At 42.7% G+C, this 21,826-nt stretch overlaps 1 protein-coding gene across 1 annotated transcript; it reads right to left on the reverse strand.

Annotated features, from left to right (window-relative positions):
* Positions 1-743: 743 nt before the first annotated feature.
* SESN1 (sestrin 1) lies at positions 744-13,210 on the reverse strand. Its single transcript, XM_073627049.1, has 10 exons — positions 12,954-13,210; positions 10,452-10,517; positions 7,693-7,893; positions 7,164-7,346; positions 6,838-7,074; positions 6,058-6,205; positions 4,963-5,072; positions 3,890-4,080; positions 3,203-3,347; positions 744-1,848 (listed from the first exon to the last, which is right to left on the reverse strand). Exons 1-10 carry the CDS (start codon positions 13,035-13,037, stop codon positions 1,762-1,764), a joined length of 1,452 nt encoding a protein of 483 aa, XP_073483150.1. The 5' UTR covers positions 13,038-13,210; the 3' UTR covers positions 744-1,761.
* Between the last annotated feature and the right edge of the window lie 8,616 nt (positions 13,211-21,826).

Genomic DNA, 21,826 nt, shown 5'->3' on the forward strand with positions numbered 1-21,826 from the left:
GGTCCTCTGTGCCCAGCAGAAACTACACTTTGAATCCATTAGGGAGGCAGCTTTGGGTGATCCCTCCTGCGAAGTGGCCTTCTCGTTGGCTATCACGTCAGACCTGTCTGAGTTAGCAACTCTCTCATAAAAAGGTCTGTTCCTGCTTCTTCACAAGGATGAAAGTGGTCTTACATCCAAGAACCTCCTGTCTAGCCAAGATGTTCTCTCAGCTTTCAACCTTAATGAGGACACTGTCCTTTTTGTTCCCTGCTCCAAAGCATCCTATTGAAGCCTATCCTACCCACACCTAACTGAATTTACTTTTTGCCCATCTGATCATCCCCCACAGCTACTACCCTTTGCTCCACTTGACCCTGCCCTCTAGATTGTAAGCTCTAACGATCAGGACCCTCTGATCCCAACTGTTGGCGCTATAGAAACCCTGAATAATAATAATAATATAAAGATGAACCTCTTGCAAGGCAACTTTTTTTTTATCTGAAGTACACTTGTGGGTAAGTAGGTCTTAGTCTATGGATTTGATAACTTTACATATACTTCCTTTTAAACTACACTAGTGGACTTTTTTATTCATATATCTTTTCTTGATATGTTAAATTCCTACTAAATTCTGAAATATTTTTCTTCTCTGCCACCACATTCAAAACAAATTATACACAACCATCATCTAGCATGACACTTAAGTAAACTCATTCAAATGAGAAAAATAAATAATTGAATTAAGAATAAAAACACACAAATCAACATGTATGTTCTTTATTTTAAAAAAAGTCATTAATACTGAAAAAAGATATTTACGTTCATAATACAAACCCTTCCATACATTAGTTTTCCAATAACTTTTTTTTTTAACTTAACATTCACATCTTGATCAAGTTTGAAACTGTAAACTGCGGGTGATATTTCAGCAGCTGCAAATGACTTTATGAATGGGTAAGCCACACAAGCTACCTACACATCCCTCCACCCTAACCACTGCTATACAGACAGCAGTGTGATACAACTAAGTGTGCACCCCACAACCAAAGAGGTATTTCACTTTCTCTGTTGTCAGAGAATGGTAACATACCTTCTGAAGACTGGGAAAAAAAAAAATAAAAAAAAAAAAAAAAAAAGGGATTTATACATAGATTTTCAGGAAGACAATTTGAGCATATATACAGTAATATACACTCATTAAATCACAGCTTTTTTTCCAGCACTATATAAAGCCAATAACTGAAATCAGCAACATGTTTGGCAATTTGTAAATTGCTGTAGATGACGAACCAGAAAACATGCACAAAATGTATGGGAGTGCACACTTTCGGTGTGTAGTTATAACAAGGCTCAGGTTGTAGCAGTGTTCATGTACATTTATTTATATAGCTTAATTGGGAGGCCCGCGTCTCATCAACACATCAGCAGCACTACTATTGACTGAATGGGAAATCATAGTGCATGTTTCCTCGGCCCCTTGTCTTCAATACTTCGTAAGTGTCCATCACTGCAAAGACACGCAACATCACTGGATGGCAAAGACCAGACTTGCAGGTGTTCGAAGCAGGATAGCAAGGCATCATCTCTTTTAGGACATTCAAATGTCAGTTCAATGTGAGAAATCGGGAGCACAAACCAAACAGCTGATATGATGGCAATTATGGCACAATGGACTTCTGAGAAAAAGGTAACTACCAGAAAGGCATGGGAAGTCGGCAGTGCAGAAAGCAGATTTCCCCGTTGAACATTCGTTTCGGGCGATCGCTTCAGATAAACCAATCAGGTCATATACCAGGTGATTGCTCGCAGAGCATACAGTAGTTCAGCTTGCATCCTCGCTTCCATAAGAAGCAAATTAACATGGACCTGCGATACAGGAAGACAAGTTTTCAGTTCAAAATTCCCTTCTTAAATCAAAGCTAAATTTTGCCAGATACCATCATAAAGCTTCTGTGAAGTTGCAAGCAGCACAAAAATAAAGCAAATTAAGTACAAACAAGCAAAAGGTCACCATGAAGGCATTTACTGGTTAAAAACTAAGAAAATCACAAAAAAAAAAAAAAAAACCCAAACACACACACTACTGATTAAAATGTTTCCACTGTTGACCTTCCTGAAAGTTCTGCCTGGCTCTGGCATCTTTGGTCAACAACCCGGAGTATGCACAGGACAGGTTTCCTTTAGTGCATGTTTCTTGCTGCAGAAATACTTTTGTATCCTATATGTTGGTCTCCCCCTGCTACTTCTACTATCCCTGAGCTGGATTTCAGAGAGGATGCACAGAATATGAGACATATGTACAAGTCATAACAGGTCAGAGTATCATGTACAACTGGTCCCATGCTGGAATAGTATTGGTTTACAACCATGACAGAGATATTTATGGTCCAGGCTTTTTGGCGTTTGTAGTAGAGCTGTGGTCATTTTAGGCAGAGAATGCCAATCCACATTACATTTTTGTAAAATAAATGTATATAGAACCTAGTGTTTACATATTTTAACCACTTTAATACCAGGCACTTTCACCCCTTCCTGCCCAGGACAATTTTCAGCTTTCAGTACTGTCGCACTTTGAATGACAATTGCACGGTCATACAACACTGTACCCAAACTAAATTTTTATAATTTTCTTCCCACAAATAGAGCTTTTTGTTTTGGTGGTATTTGATTACCTCTGTGATTTTTATTTTTTGCTAAACAAACTAAAAAAGACCAACATTTTTTGAAAAGAAAAAAGTTGGTCTTTGTTTCTGTTATAAAATTAGTTTTTCTCCTTCACGGACAGGCACTGATATGTAGAATTGATGGGCACGGATAGGCAGCACTGATGAGTCGGCACTGATATGCAGACAGGCGGCAATGATGCACACTAACAGATGGCACGGACGGGCAGCACTGACAGGGACACTGATGGGCACTTTATTGGCCACTGGCAGGGGGTTATGATGGGGCACTGACTGGGCCCCGATTGGCAGCTTATGGGTACATTTGATGGGGGCTGTGCTGATAATTAATGTGCTGATTATCAGCACAGACCCCCCCCAAAATGTAAATTTAATAAATGTAATATTAATTTCCATATTGCTAGCTTACTCCTATTAATCGAATCTTAAAAGTTTGTAAACGTAGTTTGTGAAGATCCCCACAGGTTTACTTGTTTGAATTCTGCAGCACGTATTCACTATTTATATTCACTATACTAGATTTAAATTGTACTCACCTTCTCAGAATGTTTGAACTGCCTCCAGAAGCTATCATACATTCGTTTTGTCGTCTTTTCTGGACTACACACTACATTTTTAATGTAAACTTTAAAGCTTCGGTCCAATAATTGGTTTATTTCTCCATAGTCATAATCATCATATCTGCAACAAAAATAAATACAAGGTGTAATGAACAACATTCTATTGCTATAGTTTTATCAAACTCAATGCAGTTTTCACAAGCTAAAGAAAGGAGTGACGAGTCACTTCAATTATCAAATCATGAGAAAAGCAAACTCCTGTTAATGTCATCTGCACATGATCGGGTATTGAAGGCAAACACAGCTACAATTTATTGAGTGAAGAGTCTCAAGTCCTTTAGTAAATGGACCCCTTTGCATGTCCAAGGCCGACTACACATGGGCCAAACCCCACCAAAGTTACGGCCGTCTTTGACCAGTCTGAATTCAACTTTACATTTACATAAAAGCATAACCTGTACAGGTACCTTTACACTATGCACTAGGAGTTGTGAATATATCTCCCTGCCCAAGACAGCTATTACTTCATAGAGGAAAGATTATCAATGTATGTCAATTCCAAATTGTTATATGAACCAAAAAGTTTAAAATCACATTCTGAATAAAAAAAAAAAAAAAAAAAAAAAAAAAAAAAAAAAAAAATAGTGCCAGTTAGGATCTCACCTTATTCCAAACATACAATGTACATAATTCCATATGGCCCGTCTTAGCGTTGAGGTATCTACATCATTGTGCATGGCCATGGTGTTATATGTGAGATTATACGCAATGTGAAATTTCTCATCAAGTAGCTGCCCAACATCTGGATAAAGACGATTAACTAAGGAGTAACCATGGTCTTCCCAGCTGAAATCCTATAACACAATCATTGAAATAGGTTTTAAAAACACAAAATTGCAGTAAAGAAAATGCTTTTTTAGTAACATATCGTGAATAAAGATTTGCAGTGGTCTCAAAACTGTGGCCCTTGGGGCACCATTCCTCCCACTCACACCAACAATGGGTCACCATCCCTCCGAATCCCACCAACAATGGGGCACTGTTAACAACAACAGGACATTTTCTATTCCCACTGCCACAGTCTGGCTTCGCCAAAACCTGAAGGATAGTAAACTGGCCCATTGTTTAGAAATTTTGGAGGCCCCTGGTTTACACCATTCAATCTTTGCTTGCATTGCTTTGCCATGTAAGCCCAACAGAGGTAGTCCCTACACATTCATGTCTAAGGATATCACCTCTAAACATCACAGGAGGAACAGTCTTTCATTAAATGGAGGCATTTCCTGATCTCAAATCCCTGCCCCACACCATTACAGCTTCCAGACAATAGAAATAAGAGAATTTGTGTGTCTTGTATATATCCCTGCTGCACAAAGAAACCAGAGTTTCATTGTCCCATACCATATAGGAGATACATAGAAAGTGTTTGGATTTGATGGCTAATGAACAAATTGTTAAAGAAGCTAGGAATATGCTCTATTATTTTAAAGTGTTTTTACTTCTCTGGTGTGTTCAGTTTCCATAATACAAATGCTATTTGCCCAGTCCTCTGAGACAGACCAGTGGGCAGAAATATTAGTATATGTACAGCATCATTGTAAACTTTTACATCGTTTAAAAACGATCTGGTATTCATTCAAACCATGATTTAGACGTGAGTACTCAAAATTTAAAGAGGGAATTGAACAATTTTTCTGTACAATTAAAAAAAAAAAAAAAAAAAAATAGGCCTCTACCTGCACTCGAAAGGTGGGAACATGCATTCCACGCCGAGAAAAGTCCTTGTAACCATAGCTTGTGTCTTCAAAATGTCTAGAGACTTCACGTGCTGGCGGAGGGTCCTCATCTTGTTGGAAAAAACATATCAATACAAATTCAATTTATCATGTACCAATGATTAGATTCCAATAAGAAAGGCTAACAATACCATGCAAGAAAGCCGAGCAATACAAGGGTTAGGGGTATCTTTGCACAATACTGTGTGATGTAGGAATTAGCAGGCCGGTTAGTCCAGGTTTTATTACAATAGATAGATGGGAATTTGCAACTGTTACAATAATCCCAGAGCTAGAGGGCTCAGCTTTACTGTTACCTTAGTATGAGTGAGAATAATGTATACTACACATTATCCCCACCAGTATTAGTTTTTAGTCAATAACTTACTAATTTTGATAGCTTTTCCAAGAAACATTTTAAAATCAAACATATTCTTTAACCTTGCCGACAACCCACCGCAGTTATACTGCGGCAAGGTGGCTCTGCTGCGCGAAACGACGGGGCGGTATAACATTATGTAAACTAGCCTGTGTGGGCCAGCGGGGAGCCAATCAGCGGGTCCGGCGTCAGCAGTGCATATTTTTAGCACTGATCACTGTAATAATGTCACTGGTCCCCAAAAATAAATAAAATAAAAAAAAAATAATGTAAAAAAAAAAAAATGCAATGTCTCAGTCCCGAAAAAAAAAAAAAATTACTCAAACCAATAAATATACGCTTATTGGGATTTTTATCAAAAATATGTAGCAGGATACATATTAGCCTAAACTGATTAAGAAATTTGTCTTTTAACATTTTCTATTGGGTATGTTTTATAGCAGAAAGTAATAAATCTTAGGGGGGGGGGGGGGGGTGGTTTCAAAATTGTCTGTTTTTTTTTTCCGCTATAAACAAAAACCTGTAGAGGTGACCAAATATTACCAAAAGAAAGCTCCAGTACTTAAGTGGTTAAACTGCTAATATTTTTTGTGCCAAGTTTTAACCAGTAAGGCTCATGGATTTAGAGCATAGCATACAACACCAGGTCATAAGTGGAGCTTCAAGTTAAAATGTACCTATAGCAAAAGCCAACATGCTTTCAGTCTTCTCTCGCTCAAAGCGTGTGGCCATTTCTTCCTGGCTTGCCTCCTCTTCATCTTTACATTCTTGAAGCTGCTTCATCTTCTCCATTAAAACTTCAACTTCGCAAGAAGAATCTAAGCCCTGCACAAGTCAGAGACACAGAAACTATCAGACTTCATGTCCAGATATTTGCCTACCACTACCAGAATCTAGATCAGGGGTCCTCAAGCTTTCTAAACAAAAAGGGCCAGTTTACTGTCCTTCAGAGTTTAGAGGGGGTCAGACTGGCCAGTGAGAGTAGAAAATACCCCAGCGTCAGTGGGAGTAAACAGTGCCCATCCGTGGTTTTAGTGAAAGTAATAGTGCCCCACTGTTGGCATCAGTGGAAGAAATAGTGCCCTATTGTTATCAGTGGGAATAGCACCCCATCATTGGTGTCTGTGGAAGGAAGAGGGAGCCACTACAGATGATGCCCCATCAGTGTTAGTTGTGGATGGAATAGTGCCCCAAGGGCTGGATAGAAGCAAGCAAAGGGCCACATTCGGCCCCAGGACCGCAGTTTGAAACCACTGATCTAGATCAATCTCAGGACTTCATGATTTGAATAAATTAACCACCAGCAATGTTAAACTCTTCCCATTTCTTTCTATTGAATTACTTAGGACTTCTCAACAGTTTTAACCACATGAGGTCACATGGCTTTCAAGACATCAGATTTTAGAGATCTGGTACTTCTGAAAGGACCTATACATAAAGCTTGCTAATGTACTTACCATACTTCCTGATGTCTGGTGGCTTTCATTCCCTCCATGATTGCCATTTGTTATGTCACAGATGCAGTAGTTACTGACGGAAGGGGGACGGAATGTGTGGCCTCCATCATTGTGACTTTCTGGACTTATTCCACAGCCAAATGTAAAAGAAGCCAAGGAGTGGTAGTGTGCAAGAAGGACTACAGCATGGATCAGCTCTGCCAGGGACCAGCTGTGCTCTCCTGTTTTCAGCAGTTGCTGGAAATACAAATTATAACAAGTCAGTCTATTAAACGGTTTTATCTTGCATCACAAAATGCTAATGTCAGTACTCAGCCACAATTTACCTCAATGTGTTCTTTTGTAATCAGCCAAGGTCTGTGAGCCAGTAGCTTATTTAGTTCTCCTAAGTTACGTAGCTTCTGTGGAGCATTGTCAAGGCCATTTAACCACTTCTGGTCCCCTCCACTATGGATAAAGTCATTGACGTGCAGGTTAACCAGGTAGGTGCACTGATGCCTGGCTGCTGCCTGAAACAAGAACATTTGACATGAAATGGACTGTAAGCCTCTTGATGGCTTGAATGAACGACTATGCTTGTAAGAACTGCATCCAACACAATTTTTGCACGTGAGAATATTCAGTCTTCCATAGAAGAGATCTTAGAGAACAGGTGGTGGGATACTTGTTTGGCCTCCAACAGTCTGAGGGCCAGCAGTGAACATACAGTACATTGATTGGGCTCTTTTAAAGAGAACATTTAAAAAAAAAAAAAAAAAAGGGCTCATACTGTTCAAGAATGCTCAACATTGGGGGCTTCAATTCCTTCCATCCATAATCACTCTTAGACAAGTAAACACAAAAAACTAAACTCACCATAATCCCTATGTAGTGCTGATAATAGGCAGGTAAGGGACCATCCATCTGCAACAAGTAATGTTGTGTTTTCAAGAAACTCTCTAAATACCGGGGGTGGAACACCATCAGAAGGGTTATGTTATCCAGGCGGCCCATGTCAGCAAACACATCAGCAAACACTGAATGCATATTTGCATCTTCATTCCCCACTTGTAGAATCTGTGGATATATTAAAAGATATTGGCTTTTCACATAGGCACTTAAGTCTGGTTCCCAATATACTTTAATGTCAGCAGCAAGTGAGTTGTAAACATTATAGTATTTGTTACATTATGATAAGATAATTAAAGAGCAAGTCCACACAAAAGTAGATATTACAGTTATAAATGAAGTCTAAAGAGTGTTGTACACTTTCTGGTTAGGTTTCTATTGTGGAAAATACCATGCTAAGCTAATTTGAAGATCTGTAGCTGCTAGCATTACAATTGACAAACCATTGTGCAAAGAAACTGTTATAAAAGTGCAGCGCTAGAAAAAGCAATTTAGTGTGAAAACACTATTGCTTACAAAAACAATATAGTGTGGAAACACTAATACATATCGCAAACTAACACATCATATCAAGTGATTAATGTATATCAATACAACATTAAATTCCCCCAGATAAGGTCTTAGCGGACGAAATGCGTCGGACCAAAGTCATATACAGGCCATTGCGTGCTACATGTATTTTTCTTGTTGGATATAGTGACAGGCGTTTTAACCTCTGATGTGATAGAGTGGTAACCCTACCGCAAGGTTAAGACGCGAGACCCTCTAAGCCGTCCTTTTAATCAAAGTCCAGGAGATCCAGCTCAATTGACTCAGTGCCACCGGTATCCAAGTCCATAAATTCCATTAAGAGCAATACCCCATTTGGTGGTGGATATTCACAATTGGGTGACTTGTGTATGGATCGTTGTGGCTGCCATCCATAACTACTTGAATTGCAATTTCGTTGAAACGGTAAAAGTTTTTGCTTTGGATCCAGCGACATTAGCCGGGCCCACAGTCGAAATAGTTGGTAAAGTTGGGTCTACTAACGGCACGATTGTCGAACGATCTTTCTGAAAACGACCAAGTTCGGCCAAAATTCTGTGCGTGTATGGTCAGCATTAAAAGCTAAACTCAAGGCACATAATAAAAATGACATTTATTTCTCTAACGAATTTTAGAAAAACCACTCCATGTATTTTTACACACAGCTGGAAAAAAGAACCTGAAAATCGGTCTTAAAAGAGAAGTATGTTTCTCCAACCCCCCCCCCCAGAATTAATACTTACCTAGGCGAATGCTGCATCGGTCCCCCGGCGCCTCTGCACTGAGAACCGAGCGATTCTCACAGCTCTCCGCTCTGGCCCCCCCCGTGCTCACTGGACGGACATCAGTCCAGGCACCTGGCCGATCCAGACTGTTGAGATGACGCGGTGCCTGGACTGATTCCAGTGACGTCAGCAGAGAGCGGACTTCAGACCACTCTCTGCTGAAACCGGGTTACAGGCGTGCAGTTAGAAGCCCAGCCAAACAAGCTTAGGCTGAACTTCTACTTTAACATCAACTTCCTTTAAATACCCATCAGCACTCATACCGGGATAAGGGGGATCAGCACTTGGAGCAAAAACAGGCTCTGCTTCACTGCTTACTACTGTAAATTTAAAACCCAATAAGAGCAGAGTCAGAATGATTACCTCACCACAACGGGTTGGTAGCTACTTAACTGTCCAAATCAATGGCTGAGGTAGGACTCAGACCAGACTGTGCTACTCCACTACAGTTTGCATGAAGGCTCCGGAACTGGCTCTGCCGATGGCAGTGCTTTCTAAATCATTAAATTGTTTCAAAATGACAAATCCATTGGTAGGTAAATCAGTCCAAAAATATGGATTTAGCGCTCTGCACCTGCCCAAAATAACTGTCTTTTTTTCAAATCACTGAAAAGGGAATGTGTGTGTGTGTGTGTGTGTGTGTGTGTGTGTGTGTGTGTGTGTGTGTGTGTGTGTGTGTGTGTGTGTGTGTGTGTGTGTGTGTGTGTGTGTGTGTGTGTGTGTGTGTGTGTGTGTGTGCGCGCTCTGAATAGAAAACACATGACTTAACCATAACTATATGTAAGGAGACAGCTACAAAAAGGGTGCTGACCTACATCCTAGAATACAAAGTACCAATGCAGTGTGCCTAGGTTGTGACTAAGTAGGTGATGTGAAGATTCTACATTAAAGATGTCTGCATTAGTGGGATCTAACCAGCCTAGAAAAGAAAATCTGCAAATTGCTAACCAAACTTATGCTGGCCATACACGTATAGATTTTCCTTCAAAAATTGTCATTTTAAAGAACATTCATTCCATTTTCTAATCATTAGTGGGGTCAAATCGAGTTCAAACATTCCCATCACTGTGGTGGAAAACGAAGGAGCAAAACAGATTGTTTTTTTTTCTTGATCAAACAAATTTTCAAACAATGTTTGCAGTTTTCGATCAGAAATGATAGTCGTTTTAAAACTGAATGTTAAAAGCAAGTGAATGGACATTCTTTGAATGTGCAAAGAATTTTCCAAAAATCTATATGCGTTTGGCCAGCAAAAGCTGTTCTGGATATATGATGATCAATGCATGCAAGTCATTAACAATGCATCTCTTCAACACCAAGGTATCTTCTACTGTGATCAAAAGATACCAAAGGTGTATAAACTAGACAGAAAAGGATGCCAGCTAAGGAATAAGGACACAAAATGGCACCAACCTCTTCTTCAGGGATGAATCTGCTGGGACCTTGTCCTAAGGGGCGAGGGATTCGGACTCCCATTTCCTAGAAGAAAAAGCCAACATGTTCACACCAATGTAAAATACACACATCACTAATCTTACATATGAGAAAAAAAAAAAATTAATAAAAAAAATAATTAAATTAGAAAAATTCCATTTGCTCTATGACCTGGAATTCCAATGCATAGGATAATTCATACACTTGGGAAATGCTTTGTGTGCTACTTTCACTTTATTTTCCTGGCATGTTGCACTTTTCTTATGATGACATCGGGCATTTCCAACCAAGAACATGAGACACTAAAATCTTCATTTCTAAGAGATTACACTTAACAAGGTAATAGGGGGAAAGCTAAAAAACTTGGACACTCTCCTAGCGATTAATGCACAATGGGGTTGATTTCCCAAAAAATGGAGAGTGCAAAGTCTGGAGCAGCTGTGCATGGTAGCCAATCAGCTTCTAACTTCAGCTTGGTCAATGAAGCGGACTAAATGTGATAGCCAGTTGGTTTCTATGCAGAGTTGCACTCTCCAGTTTTAGTTAATCAAGCCCAATGTTCCCTCTGATTCCTCCTAAATGATTAAGGTCTCCCCTTTTAAAAAAATAAAAAAAAATTTTTTTTTTTTTTTTTTTTTTTTTTTAAAAAGGTGAGTACCATTAAATGAAAACGAAAAATGAAAAAAATCTAGATTTTTTTTCTATTAATATTTAAGTGGCACTTGCGTACCATGTGAACTCTATTCCCCGAGCTAACAAACATTTGCGATGCAGCAGCCTTCCCCCAGCTAGATGTGTATTTGCAGCAGATCTCAGCTCCAGTAGTTAGAAGAGGTAAAATTCTTCATGCTCATCAAGCGTGCCGTAACCAACACTCAAACCCAAGAAAGATTGCAGCAACAGAAGATTACTTGCAGAAGCAAACATTCAGATCCCTAGTTCTGTCTGGCTCTGTATTATACAGGCTAACTCATAAAAAGAACAAATGGTTTTCCTGCTCATCGCCCAGACATGTACTTGGAATAGTAATCACATCTATTTGGCTTTTGCAAGTCAGTAATCAGAAATGGGTCTTTACTGGAACAGATCGATATTAGACTGGCCAATCATTACATTGTAAGAAGATGCATATATGAGATATAAATATGACTACTCTTGGCATCACACCATTGAGTGTGAACGTTCTATTCAATTAGGCACAGCCCGCAGGGGATCCATATATAAATCACTGGCGTACACAAAGAACTGTCAGTCATTGATACAAAAAAAAAAAAAAAAAGGTAGACGATACAGGCGCATTAACGATGTCAGTAGCAGTTAGACTGGCCATACATTAAACAATTTTCCTTTAGATTTACCAAAACCATATAATACAAGGTCAAACCTAAACACTTTCAATTAGTATGCAATCAGGCAGCCCTTGCACTACAGCTAAAGAAAATCAAATAAAAAAAAAAAAAAGTATATAATATGTAGCCAACCTAAGTGACTTAGGTATATGTAAAGTGCTGAGCACAGGTACGCTCCGCACAAAGACAAAGCCTCTGCAGATGCTGGAAGGAAGGAACAGCCTTTGTTCCCCAACAGGTAGCTCCTGTTATGATGCCCGCTGCAGAGCAATGCATCACCAAGACTATACATCCCAATCCAAAGTGGGGGATCACATGGGGCATGCTTTTTGTTGGATCCTTGTCTGAGCCAATTTATTATTGACATTGCAAGTGCATCAATGGCATTCAGATCAATGTATATATAAAAATCATTGAATGGACTAAATTTCCTGCACCGATCGTTGCGTGGGACCACTTTCCTGCACCGATCGTTGCGTGGGACCACTTTCCTGCACCGATCGTTGCGTGGGACCACTTTCCTGCACCGATCGTTGCGTGGGACCACTTTCCTGCACCGATCGTTGCGTTGGACCACTTTCCTGCACCGATCGTTGCGTTGGACCACTTTCCTGCACCGATCGTTGCGTTGGACTACTTTCCTGCACTGACTAAAAGCACATATTAACAAGTTATCTAACAGAAATGCATGCAAAGCAAGGAACACTGAATGGCTACAATGCATTGGCACTAGAACAGATAAAAATGAAGAGAGTGACAGTATAAAGTTGATATCAATGCACTGGCAACTATGAGATCACTGGCACTATGAGATCCCCCCCTCTTATACACATATGATCGGGCACTTCCTGGCAGCCCAGACATGTCCATACATGTTATGTCCATTAGAGGGGGCGGGGTGATGGGGGGGTCCTATCTCTCCCAGTATACAGGTCATGCGATCAGATCGGATTACAGGGACCATACACTAGTACAATGATGATGATGTGAATACACACAGGTAGTGGAGATCTGAGTGCACCCCGATCACAAAGCTTCCCATTGTATCATACAGCAGAGTACAATGAGGAAGCGGAGCCAGGACCGAGCAATGAATGGAGACACTGCGGTAGATAGAGGTAGGTAGGCTCACCTGTGCCTTGTTGCTGCACACTCCCCTGCAGCGGCTGCACATGATCTCTGGGACCGGCACACTTGCTCGTGGTGACAGTCTCATCCTTCCTATAGTCAGAGAAGCCTCTTTATTCCAGTGAATGGAGGACGGATAGGTGCTCTCCTATTGTTGTGACTTGTAGCCGGGACTATGCTCTCCTCAGTGCCCGCACTCTCTGCACACAGCCAGCCAATGCCCCGCACACTGCTTCATAAACAAGTCCTAGCCAGGCAGGCTCTGCGCTTCCTACACGCCTACCTGGGAGGCTTCACCAATGAGGGCCCAGCTCGGGTGGCCCGGGCGGCCAATTGGGGCTCAGCGACAGCCTGATGCGGGGTGGGCGGGGTTATCAGTCTCCCTGATGTAATGGGGGTGTAACTCCAGTCTGTGAAAAACAAGATGCTCTGAAAAACACCAGGCTCTGCAAACAGTGCTGTGCTGGGGTTAACTCCTTCCACACTGCGGCCTGCCCCACTCCTCACAGCCCAGGATTGGGAAAAATACATGGAACAAAGAGACTGCATAGAAAAACAAGGCAGAGAAAGGAGGAGAGCCGCCCTTGTTATTATTCTGTAGGCCCAGGCTCTGCTCAGTTCTCATTCTGGGTGTTCCTAGAACATGGGGCCCCCAGTCTTGTTGTAGGTACACCCCAGTACAGTACAGTCTTGTTGTAGGTACACCCCAGTACAGTACAGGCTTGTTGTAGGTACACCCCAGTACAGTACAGGCTTGTTGTAGGTACACCCCAGTACAGTACAGGCGCCACATATACAGCCTGCTCCTATCACCACAATCACAAGTCATGGCTCTGCTGCACAAAGCACCTCCCTACAAAACCCTTCCAGAACTTTCCAACAAACTGTTATGGGGAATAATGACATGGATGATGTACTTCTACCCAACCTGGTCTCTTCAGCCTCATTCACATGTTACAGGACATTTCTTCACATATTGACATGCATGGAATGATGTGAAATGTTCCATGTGTTCCATGCACATGTGTGGAAACACACATAGGACCCTTGCACACTAGGTGCCTAGCGAACATCCTGCCAATTTTAGTGCACCAGGTAAGGATGGGTGCAACACCCAAAACCAACTGGCTACAACTAGTTCTGGTGGGGGCTCAACACTGTACTGAGTGCTATTCACATTTAGGGTCCCTTTGCATTATACTGCAGTTTAACAATTCTTCGATGTGGTGACTGCATTAGTGTTCTTTCTTTATTTTCACCTGGTAATCCAGCCAGTAAACTTGTTGTTTTTCAAAAGAACAAGCTCTCTTGTAGATGTATCAGTTTACAGGGATGAGAAAAAACATTTACTACTGACAGGGGTGCTTATAATGATCAGCTTTGCAATACATGAAGTACTCATGATTCAGCCCTCACTCCTGTCATACATGAAATACTCCTGATTCAGTCTTCACTCCTAACTGTTATACATGAAGTATTCCCAATTCAGCCTTTACTCCTAACTGTCATACATGAAGTACTCCTGATTCAGCCCTCATTCCTAACTGTCATACATGAAGTACTCCTGATTCAGCCCTCACTCCTAACTGTCTTACATGAAGTACTCCTGATTCAGCTCTCACTCCTAACTGTCACACATGAAGCACTCTTGATTCAGCCCTCACTCCTAACTGTCACACATGACACACTCTTGATTCAGCCCTCACTCCTAACTGTCACACATGAAGCACTCTTGATTCAGCCCTCACTCCTAACTGTCACACATGAAGCACTCTTGATTCAGCCCTCACTCCTGTTATACATGTAATGCTCCTGATTCAGCCCTCACTCCTGTCACACATGAAGTACTCCTGATTCACCCCTTACTCCTAACTGTCATACATGAAGTACTCCCGATTCAGCCCTCACTCCTAACTGTCACACATGAAGCACTCTTGATTCAGCCCTCACTCCTAACTGTCACACATGAAGCACTCTTGATTCAGCCCTCACTCCGGTCATACATGAAGTACTCCTGATTCAGCCTTCACTCCTAACTGTCAAACATGAAGTACTCCTGATTCAGCCCTCACTCCTAACTGTCTTACATGAAGTACTCCTGATTCAGCTCTCACTCCTAACTGTCACACATGAAGCACTCTTGATTCAGCCCTCACTCCTAACTGTCACACATGAAGCACTCTTGATTCAGCCCTCACTCCTAACTGTCACACATGAAGTACTCCTGATTCAGCCCTCACTCCTAACTGTCATAAATGAAGTGCTCCTGATTCAGCCCTCACTCCTAACTGTCACACATGAAGTACTCCTGATTCAGCCCTCACTCCTAACTGTCATACATGAAGTACTCATGATTCAGCCCTCACTCCTAACTGTCACACATGACGCACTCTTGATTCAGCCCTCACTCCTAACTGTCACACATGAAGCACTCTTGATTCAGCCCTCACTCCTGTTATACATGTAATACTCCTGATTCAGCCCTCACTCCTGTCACACATGAAGTACTCCTGATTCACCCCTTACTCCTAACTGTCATACATGAAGTACTCCCGATTCAGCCCTCACTCCTAACTGTCACACATGAACCACTCTTGATTCAGCCCTCACTCCTAACTGTCACACATGAAGCACTCTTGATTCAGCCCTCACTCCGGTCATACATGAAGTACTCCTGATTCAGCCTTCACTCCTAACTGTCATACATGAAGTACTCCTAATTCAGTCTTCACTCCTAGCTGGTTTCATGCATAAAGTACTCCTGATTCAGCCCTCACTCATGTCATACATGAAGTACTCCTGATTCAGCCCTCACTCCTAACTCTCATACATGAAGTACTCCTGATTCAGCTTTTGCTCCTAACTGTCATACGTGAAGTACTCCTGATTCAGCCTTCACGCCTAACTGTCATACATGAAGTACTCCGGATTCAGTCTTCACTCCTAGCTGGTTTCATACGTGAAGTACTCCTGATTCAGCATTCACTCCTAGCTGGTTTCATACATCAAGTACTCCTGATTGAGCCCTCACTCATGTCATACATGAAGTACTCCTGATTCAGCCCTCACTCATGTCATACATGAAGTACTCCTGATTCAGCCCTCACTCCTAACTGTCATACATGAAGTACTCCTGATTCAGTCCTTACTCCTAGCTGGTTTCATACATGAAGTACTCCTGATTCAGCCTTCACTCCTGTCATACATGAAGTACTCCAAATTCAGCCTTCACTCCTAACTGTCATACATGAAGTACTCCTGATTCAGCCTTCACCCTTATCTGGTTTCATACATGAAGTACTCCTGATTCTCCCTTCACTCCTAGCTGGTTTCATACATGAAGTACTCCTGATTCAGCCTTCACTCCTAACTGTCAAACATGAAGTACTCCTGATTCAGCCTTCACTCCTGTCATACATGAAGTACTCCTGATTCAGCCTTCACTCCTGTCATACATGAAGTACTCCTGATTCAGCCTTCACCCTTATCTGGTTTCATACATGAAGTACTCCTGATTCTCCCTTCACTCCTAGCTGGTTTCATACATGAAGTACTCCTGATTCAGCCTTCATTCCTAACTGTCAAACATGAAGTACTTCTGATTCAGCCTTCACTCCTGTCATACATGAAGTACTCAAAATTCAGCCTTCACTCCTAAGCCTCGGTTCACACTGGGACGACTTGTCAGGCGACCTAGTCGCCTGACAAGTAGCGTCCCGTTCTCTGCAATGGAACCGTCGCTCCGACTTAGAAAAAGGTTCCTGTACGACTTTGGGGGCGACTTGCATTGACTTCTATACAGAAGTTGTTTTGCAAGTCGCCGCTAAGTCATGTCCTGGGTCGCCTGAGGCAGTCGTGCTGTAAGTCGTGCTGCCTCAGTGTGAACCGACCCTAACTGTCATACATGAAGTACTCCTAATTAAGTCTTCACTCCTAGCTGGTTTCATGCATGAAGTACTCCTGATTCTCCCTTCACTCCTAACTGTCAAACATGAAGTACTCCCTATTCAGTCTTCACTTCCAGCTGTTTTCATACATGAGGTACTCCTGCCTCAGCTCTTTTGATGATTTGAAAGTTACAACCCTAAGGCTCGGTTCACACTAGGGGCGGCACGACTTGCAGGTCGCCGCACCGAGGCGACCTGCACACGACTGCAACGGCGACTTGCAAAACGACTTCTGTATAGAAGTCTATGCAAGTCGCCCCAAGTCGCCCCCAAAGTAGTACAGGAACCTTTTTCTAAGTCGGAGCGACGTCATTGTACAGAACGGGAGGCGAATTGTCGCCCCCGTGTGAACCGGCACTTAAAGCGGTAGTAAAGTTTCCAAAAAAAAACTTTTCCCTGTAAGTTAACCACTTAAGGACCAAGCCTCTTTTTTTAGATGTGTTGTTTACAACAGAAAATTACTTAGAACCCAAAAACCTTATACATTTTTTTTCTAACACCCTAGAGAATAAAATGGCGGTCGTTGCAATACTTTCTGTCACACTGTATTTGCGCAGCGGTCTTACAAACGCACTTTTTTTGGAAAAAATACACTTTTTTGAATTAAAAAATAAGAAAACGAGTAAATTGATACCCAACATGTCATGCTTCAAAATTGTGCCCGCTCGTGGATTGGCGACAAACTTTTACCCTTAAAAATCTCCATAGGCAACGTTTAAAAAATTCTACAGGTTGTATGTTTTAGTTACAGAGGAGGTCTAGGGCTAGAATTATTGCTCTAGCTCTAACGATCGCGGCGATACCTGACATGTTTAGTTTGAACACTGTTTTCATATGCGGGCGCTACTCACGTATGCGTTCGCTTCTGCACGCGAGCTCGTCGGGACGGGGTGCTTTTAAAATTTTTTTTTTCTTATTTATTTTACCTTTTATTTTTTATTTTTACACTGTTTTTTTTTTTTTAAATTGTGTCACTTTTATTCCTATTACAAGGAATGTAAACATCCCTTGTAATAGAAAAAAACATGACAGGACCTCTTAAAATATTACAAGGAATGTTTACATTTCTTGTAATAGGAATAAAAGGGACCCAACATTTTTTTTTAAATGACAGTGTAAAAATAGAAAATAGAAAGTACATTAAATAAGAAAAACAAACACATTTTTTTTTTTTAAAGCGGCCCTTCCCGCCCTGCTCATGCACAGAAGCGAACGCATACGTGAGTCTCGCCTGCATATGAAAACGGTGTTCAAACCACACGTGAGGTATCACCGCGATCGTTAGAGCGAGAGCAATAATTCTAGCCCTAGACCTCCTCTGTAACTCAAAACAGGTAACCTGTAGAAATTTTTAAACGTCGCCTATGGAGATTTTTTAAGGGTAAAAATTTGTCGCCATTCCATGAGCGGGTGCAATATTGAAGTGTGACATGTTGGGTATCAATTTACTCGGCGTAACATTATCTTTCACAATATAAAAAAAAATTGGGCTAACTTTACTGTTGTCTTATTTTTTTTCAAAAAAAGTGCATTTGTAAGACCGCTGCGCAAATACGGTGAGACATAAAGTATTGCAATGACCGCCATTTTATTTTCTAGGGTGTTTGAAAAATATATATATAATGTTTGGGAGTTCTAAGTAATTTTCTAGCAAAAAAAATTATTTTAACTTGTAAACACTGAGTCTGAAAAATAGGCCCGATCCTTAAGTTGTTGCGCAACTGCAGGTTCCACGCAATGCCAAGTCAGTGACCTGGAAGTACTTTTCTGAGTCACTGACCTGGAAAAAGTATGCAGATGAGGAAAGTAAAGTCCAATGTCCTTAGCAATGGCAGCCTCCTGGTTTGCCTTATGACAGGTTTCCTTGGAAGAAAGACTGCATTAGGCTCTAACATCCGTCAGCTAAATTGTTGTAGTATGGCAAACATTTGCTATAATTTGAGTCTTTGCAGTTTCATGTAACTAGATAACACTCTCTAAGGTTGGGTTCACACCTATGCGAATTGGATGCGGATTTCACTGCATCCAATTCGCACAGCAGGAGAATATGACCAGCTCTCTATGGAGCCTTTTCACATGTCTCCGGGGTGGCTGCGGAGCGCACTGCACAGAAACGCTGTGCACCTTAGCCTCCGTTTCAGGGCCGAATTCAGGCAAAGATTCTGCCCTGATTCATCCCTGAAATGGAGAACAGGGATGGACGGCATTGCTGTGCGATCCGTGGCTGGTTTAGGTGTGAACTGAACCTCACAGTCACGTGTAATATGGCTGCAGATTTTAACATAACATGCTTTTGTAACATGCATCTCTCTTCAAAATGATAGCCCTGTGTCTCCTGTAACATGGTTGCATAGCTCCCACCTGTCCCTGATTTCGAGGGACTGTCCCTGATTTGGAGCAATGTACCCCTGTCCCTCATTCCTCCTCATTTGTCCCTCATTTTGGTCTGATCTATATAGATGTATATAAAATGCACTTTTTATCTATCAAAAAGTGTTTTCCAGTACTAAACCTTTCATCCGATTTCTAAATGACTGCATTTGTAAATTCCAAAAGCCAATATAAAGGAATAGTAGCAGTAAAAAAAAAAAAAAAACACTTGTGGGTTTAACTATTCTTGTTTTTTTTTGTACAATTCTCCTTTAACCACCTCAATACCGGGCACTTACACCCCCTTCCTGCCCAGGTCATTTTTCAGCTTTCAGTGCTGTCACAATTTGAATTTAATTGTGCGGTTATGGTACACTGTACCCATGTGAACTCTTTATCATTTTCTTCACACAAATAGAGCTTTCTTTGAGTGGTATTTAATCACTCCTGTTTTTTTTTTTTTTTTTTTCCTAAAAAAAAAAAAACATTTTGAAAAAAAAAAAAACATTTTCTTAGTTTCTGTCAGTAAATTTTGTAAATAAGTAATTTTTCTCCTTCACTGATGGGCACTGATAGGCTGCACTGATGGGCACTGATGAGGTGGCACTTATGGGCACTAATGAGGCGGCACTGATTGGTACTGATTAGGTGGCACTGCTGAGGAGGCACGAATATGCCGTACTTATGGGCACTGATAGGTGGCACTGATATGTGGCACTTATGAGCACTGATAGGCGACACTAGTGGGTGGCACTGGGCACAGATAGGCAGCATGATGGGCACAGATAGGCGGCACTGGTGGGCACAGATAGGCAGCACTGGTGGGCACAGAAAGGCGCAGGGCCGTCTTTAACGCAGGGCAAAAGGGGCAGCTGCCCAGGGTCCAGTTATTGTGTGGGGCCCGAAGCAGCAGCCCCTTGAGCCCGCTCCAGTGTTGCCATAGATCTGGCATTCTTCCTGCCACAGTGACACCACTGAAGTCCCACCTCCTGGCTACTGCTGCTGCCGACAATAGTGGTTAGTTGCTAGAATCGCCCAAAGTCTAGCAACCAGCCACATTGCTAATCTGACTCCAACTCCACCCCCGCAATCAGTGGAGGTCCGAACTTTCTCCTGCAGTCCTGGTTGCTGCCCCACCTCCAGGCTCCCCCTGCAACTGTCAGTGGTGGTTGGTTTTTAGGTCGCGACCACTCAGCATCTAGCAACCAACCACATGGTTTGTCTTGCTGTGCCCCCGCCCACCGTGTTCAATGGATGAGCACGGGATTTCCTGCTCCAGACTGGGCTGCTGCGGCTATTGCCAGTGCCACATGGCTTCCCTGACTATGTCCTTCCACCCCTCTGTGTTCAGTGGAGGAGCACGGGGGTCCATCCTCCAGACCTGGCTGTTGCAGCTGCTGCTAGTCCAGTGCCAGCTCAGTAAACTCCAGGAAGGTAAGGAAAAGCTCTTATTTATTTTAAAGGAGGAGCAGCTCTGGAGTTCCTGATATAAGAAGGAGGGGATCCTGGTGAAGTGGGGAAATGTGTGCACCCTGTTGTAAGGGGGATGGATTTGAAGACCCTAATGTAAGGAGGGGGCTCTCTGGTGACCCTGATGTAAGGAGGGGGGCTCTCTGGGGACCCTGATGTAAAGAGGGGGGCTCTCTGGGGACCTAAAGTAAGGAGGGGGGCTCTCTGGGGACCCTGATGTAAGCAGGGGGCTCTCTGGGGACCCTGATGTAAGGAGGGGGGCTCACTGGGGACCCTGATGTAAAGAGGAGGCTCTCTGGGGACCCTGGTGTAAGGAGGGGTCTCTGGGGACCCTAATGTAAGGAGGTGGGCCTGGGGGCTCTTTGGGGACCCTGATGTAAGGAGGGGGGCTCTCTGGGGACCCTGATTTAAAGAGGGGGCTCTCTGGGGACCCTGATTTGAAGAGGGGGCTCTCTGGGGACCCTGATTTAAAGAGGGGGGTCTCTGGGGACCCAGATGTAAGGAGGGGGCTTTCTGGGGACCCTGATGTAAGGAGGGGGGCTCTCTGGGGACCCTGATGTAAGGAGGGGGGCTCTGGTGACCCTGATGTAAGGAGGGTGGCTCTGGTGACTCTGATGTAAGGAGGGGGCTCTCTAGGGACCCTGATGTAAGGAGGGGGCTATCTGGGGACCCTGATGTAAGGAAGGGACTCTCTGGGAACTCTGGTGTAAGGAGGGGTCTCTGGGGACCCTAATGTAAGGAGGTGGGCCTGGGGGCTCTCTGGGGACCCTGATGTAAGGAGGGGGGGCTCTCTGGGGACCCTGATTTAAAGAGGGGGCTCTCTGGGGACCCTGATTTGAAGAGGGGGCTCTCTGGGGACCCTGATTTAAAGAGGGGGGTCTCTGGGGACCCAGATGTAAGGAGGGGGCTTTCTGGGGACCCTGATGTAAGGAGGGGGCTCTCTGGGGACCCTGATGTAAGGAGGGGGGCTCTGGTGACCCTGATGTAAGGAGGGTGGCTCTGGTGACTCTGATGTAAGGAGGGGGCTCTCTAGGGACCCTGATGTAAGGAGGGGGCTATCTGGGGACCCTGATGTAAGGAAGGGACTCTC

The sequence above is a fragment of the Aquarana catesbeiana genome, linkage group LG04 (genome assembly GCF_042186555.1).
Source record: "Aquarana catesbeiana isolate 2022-GZ linkage group LG04, ASM4218655v1, whole genome shotgun sequence".
NCBI lineage: Eukaryota > Metazoa > Chordata > Amphibia > Anura > Ranidae > Aquarana > Aquarana catesbeiana.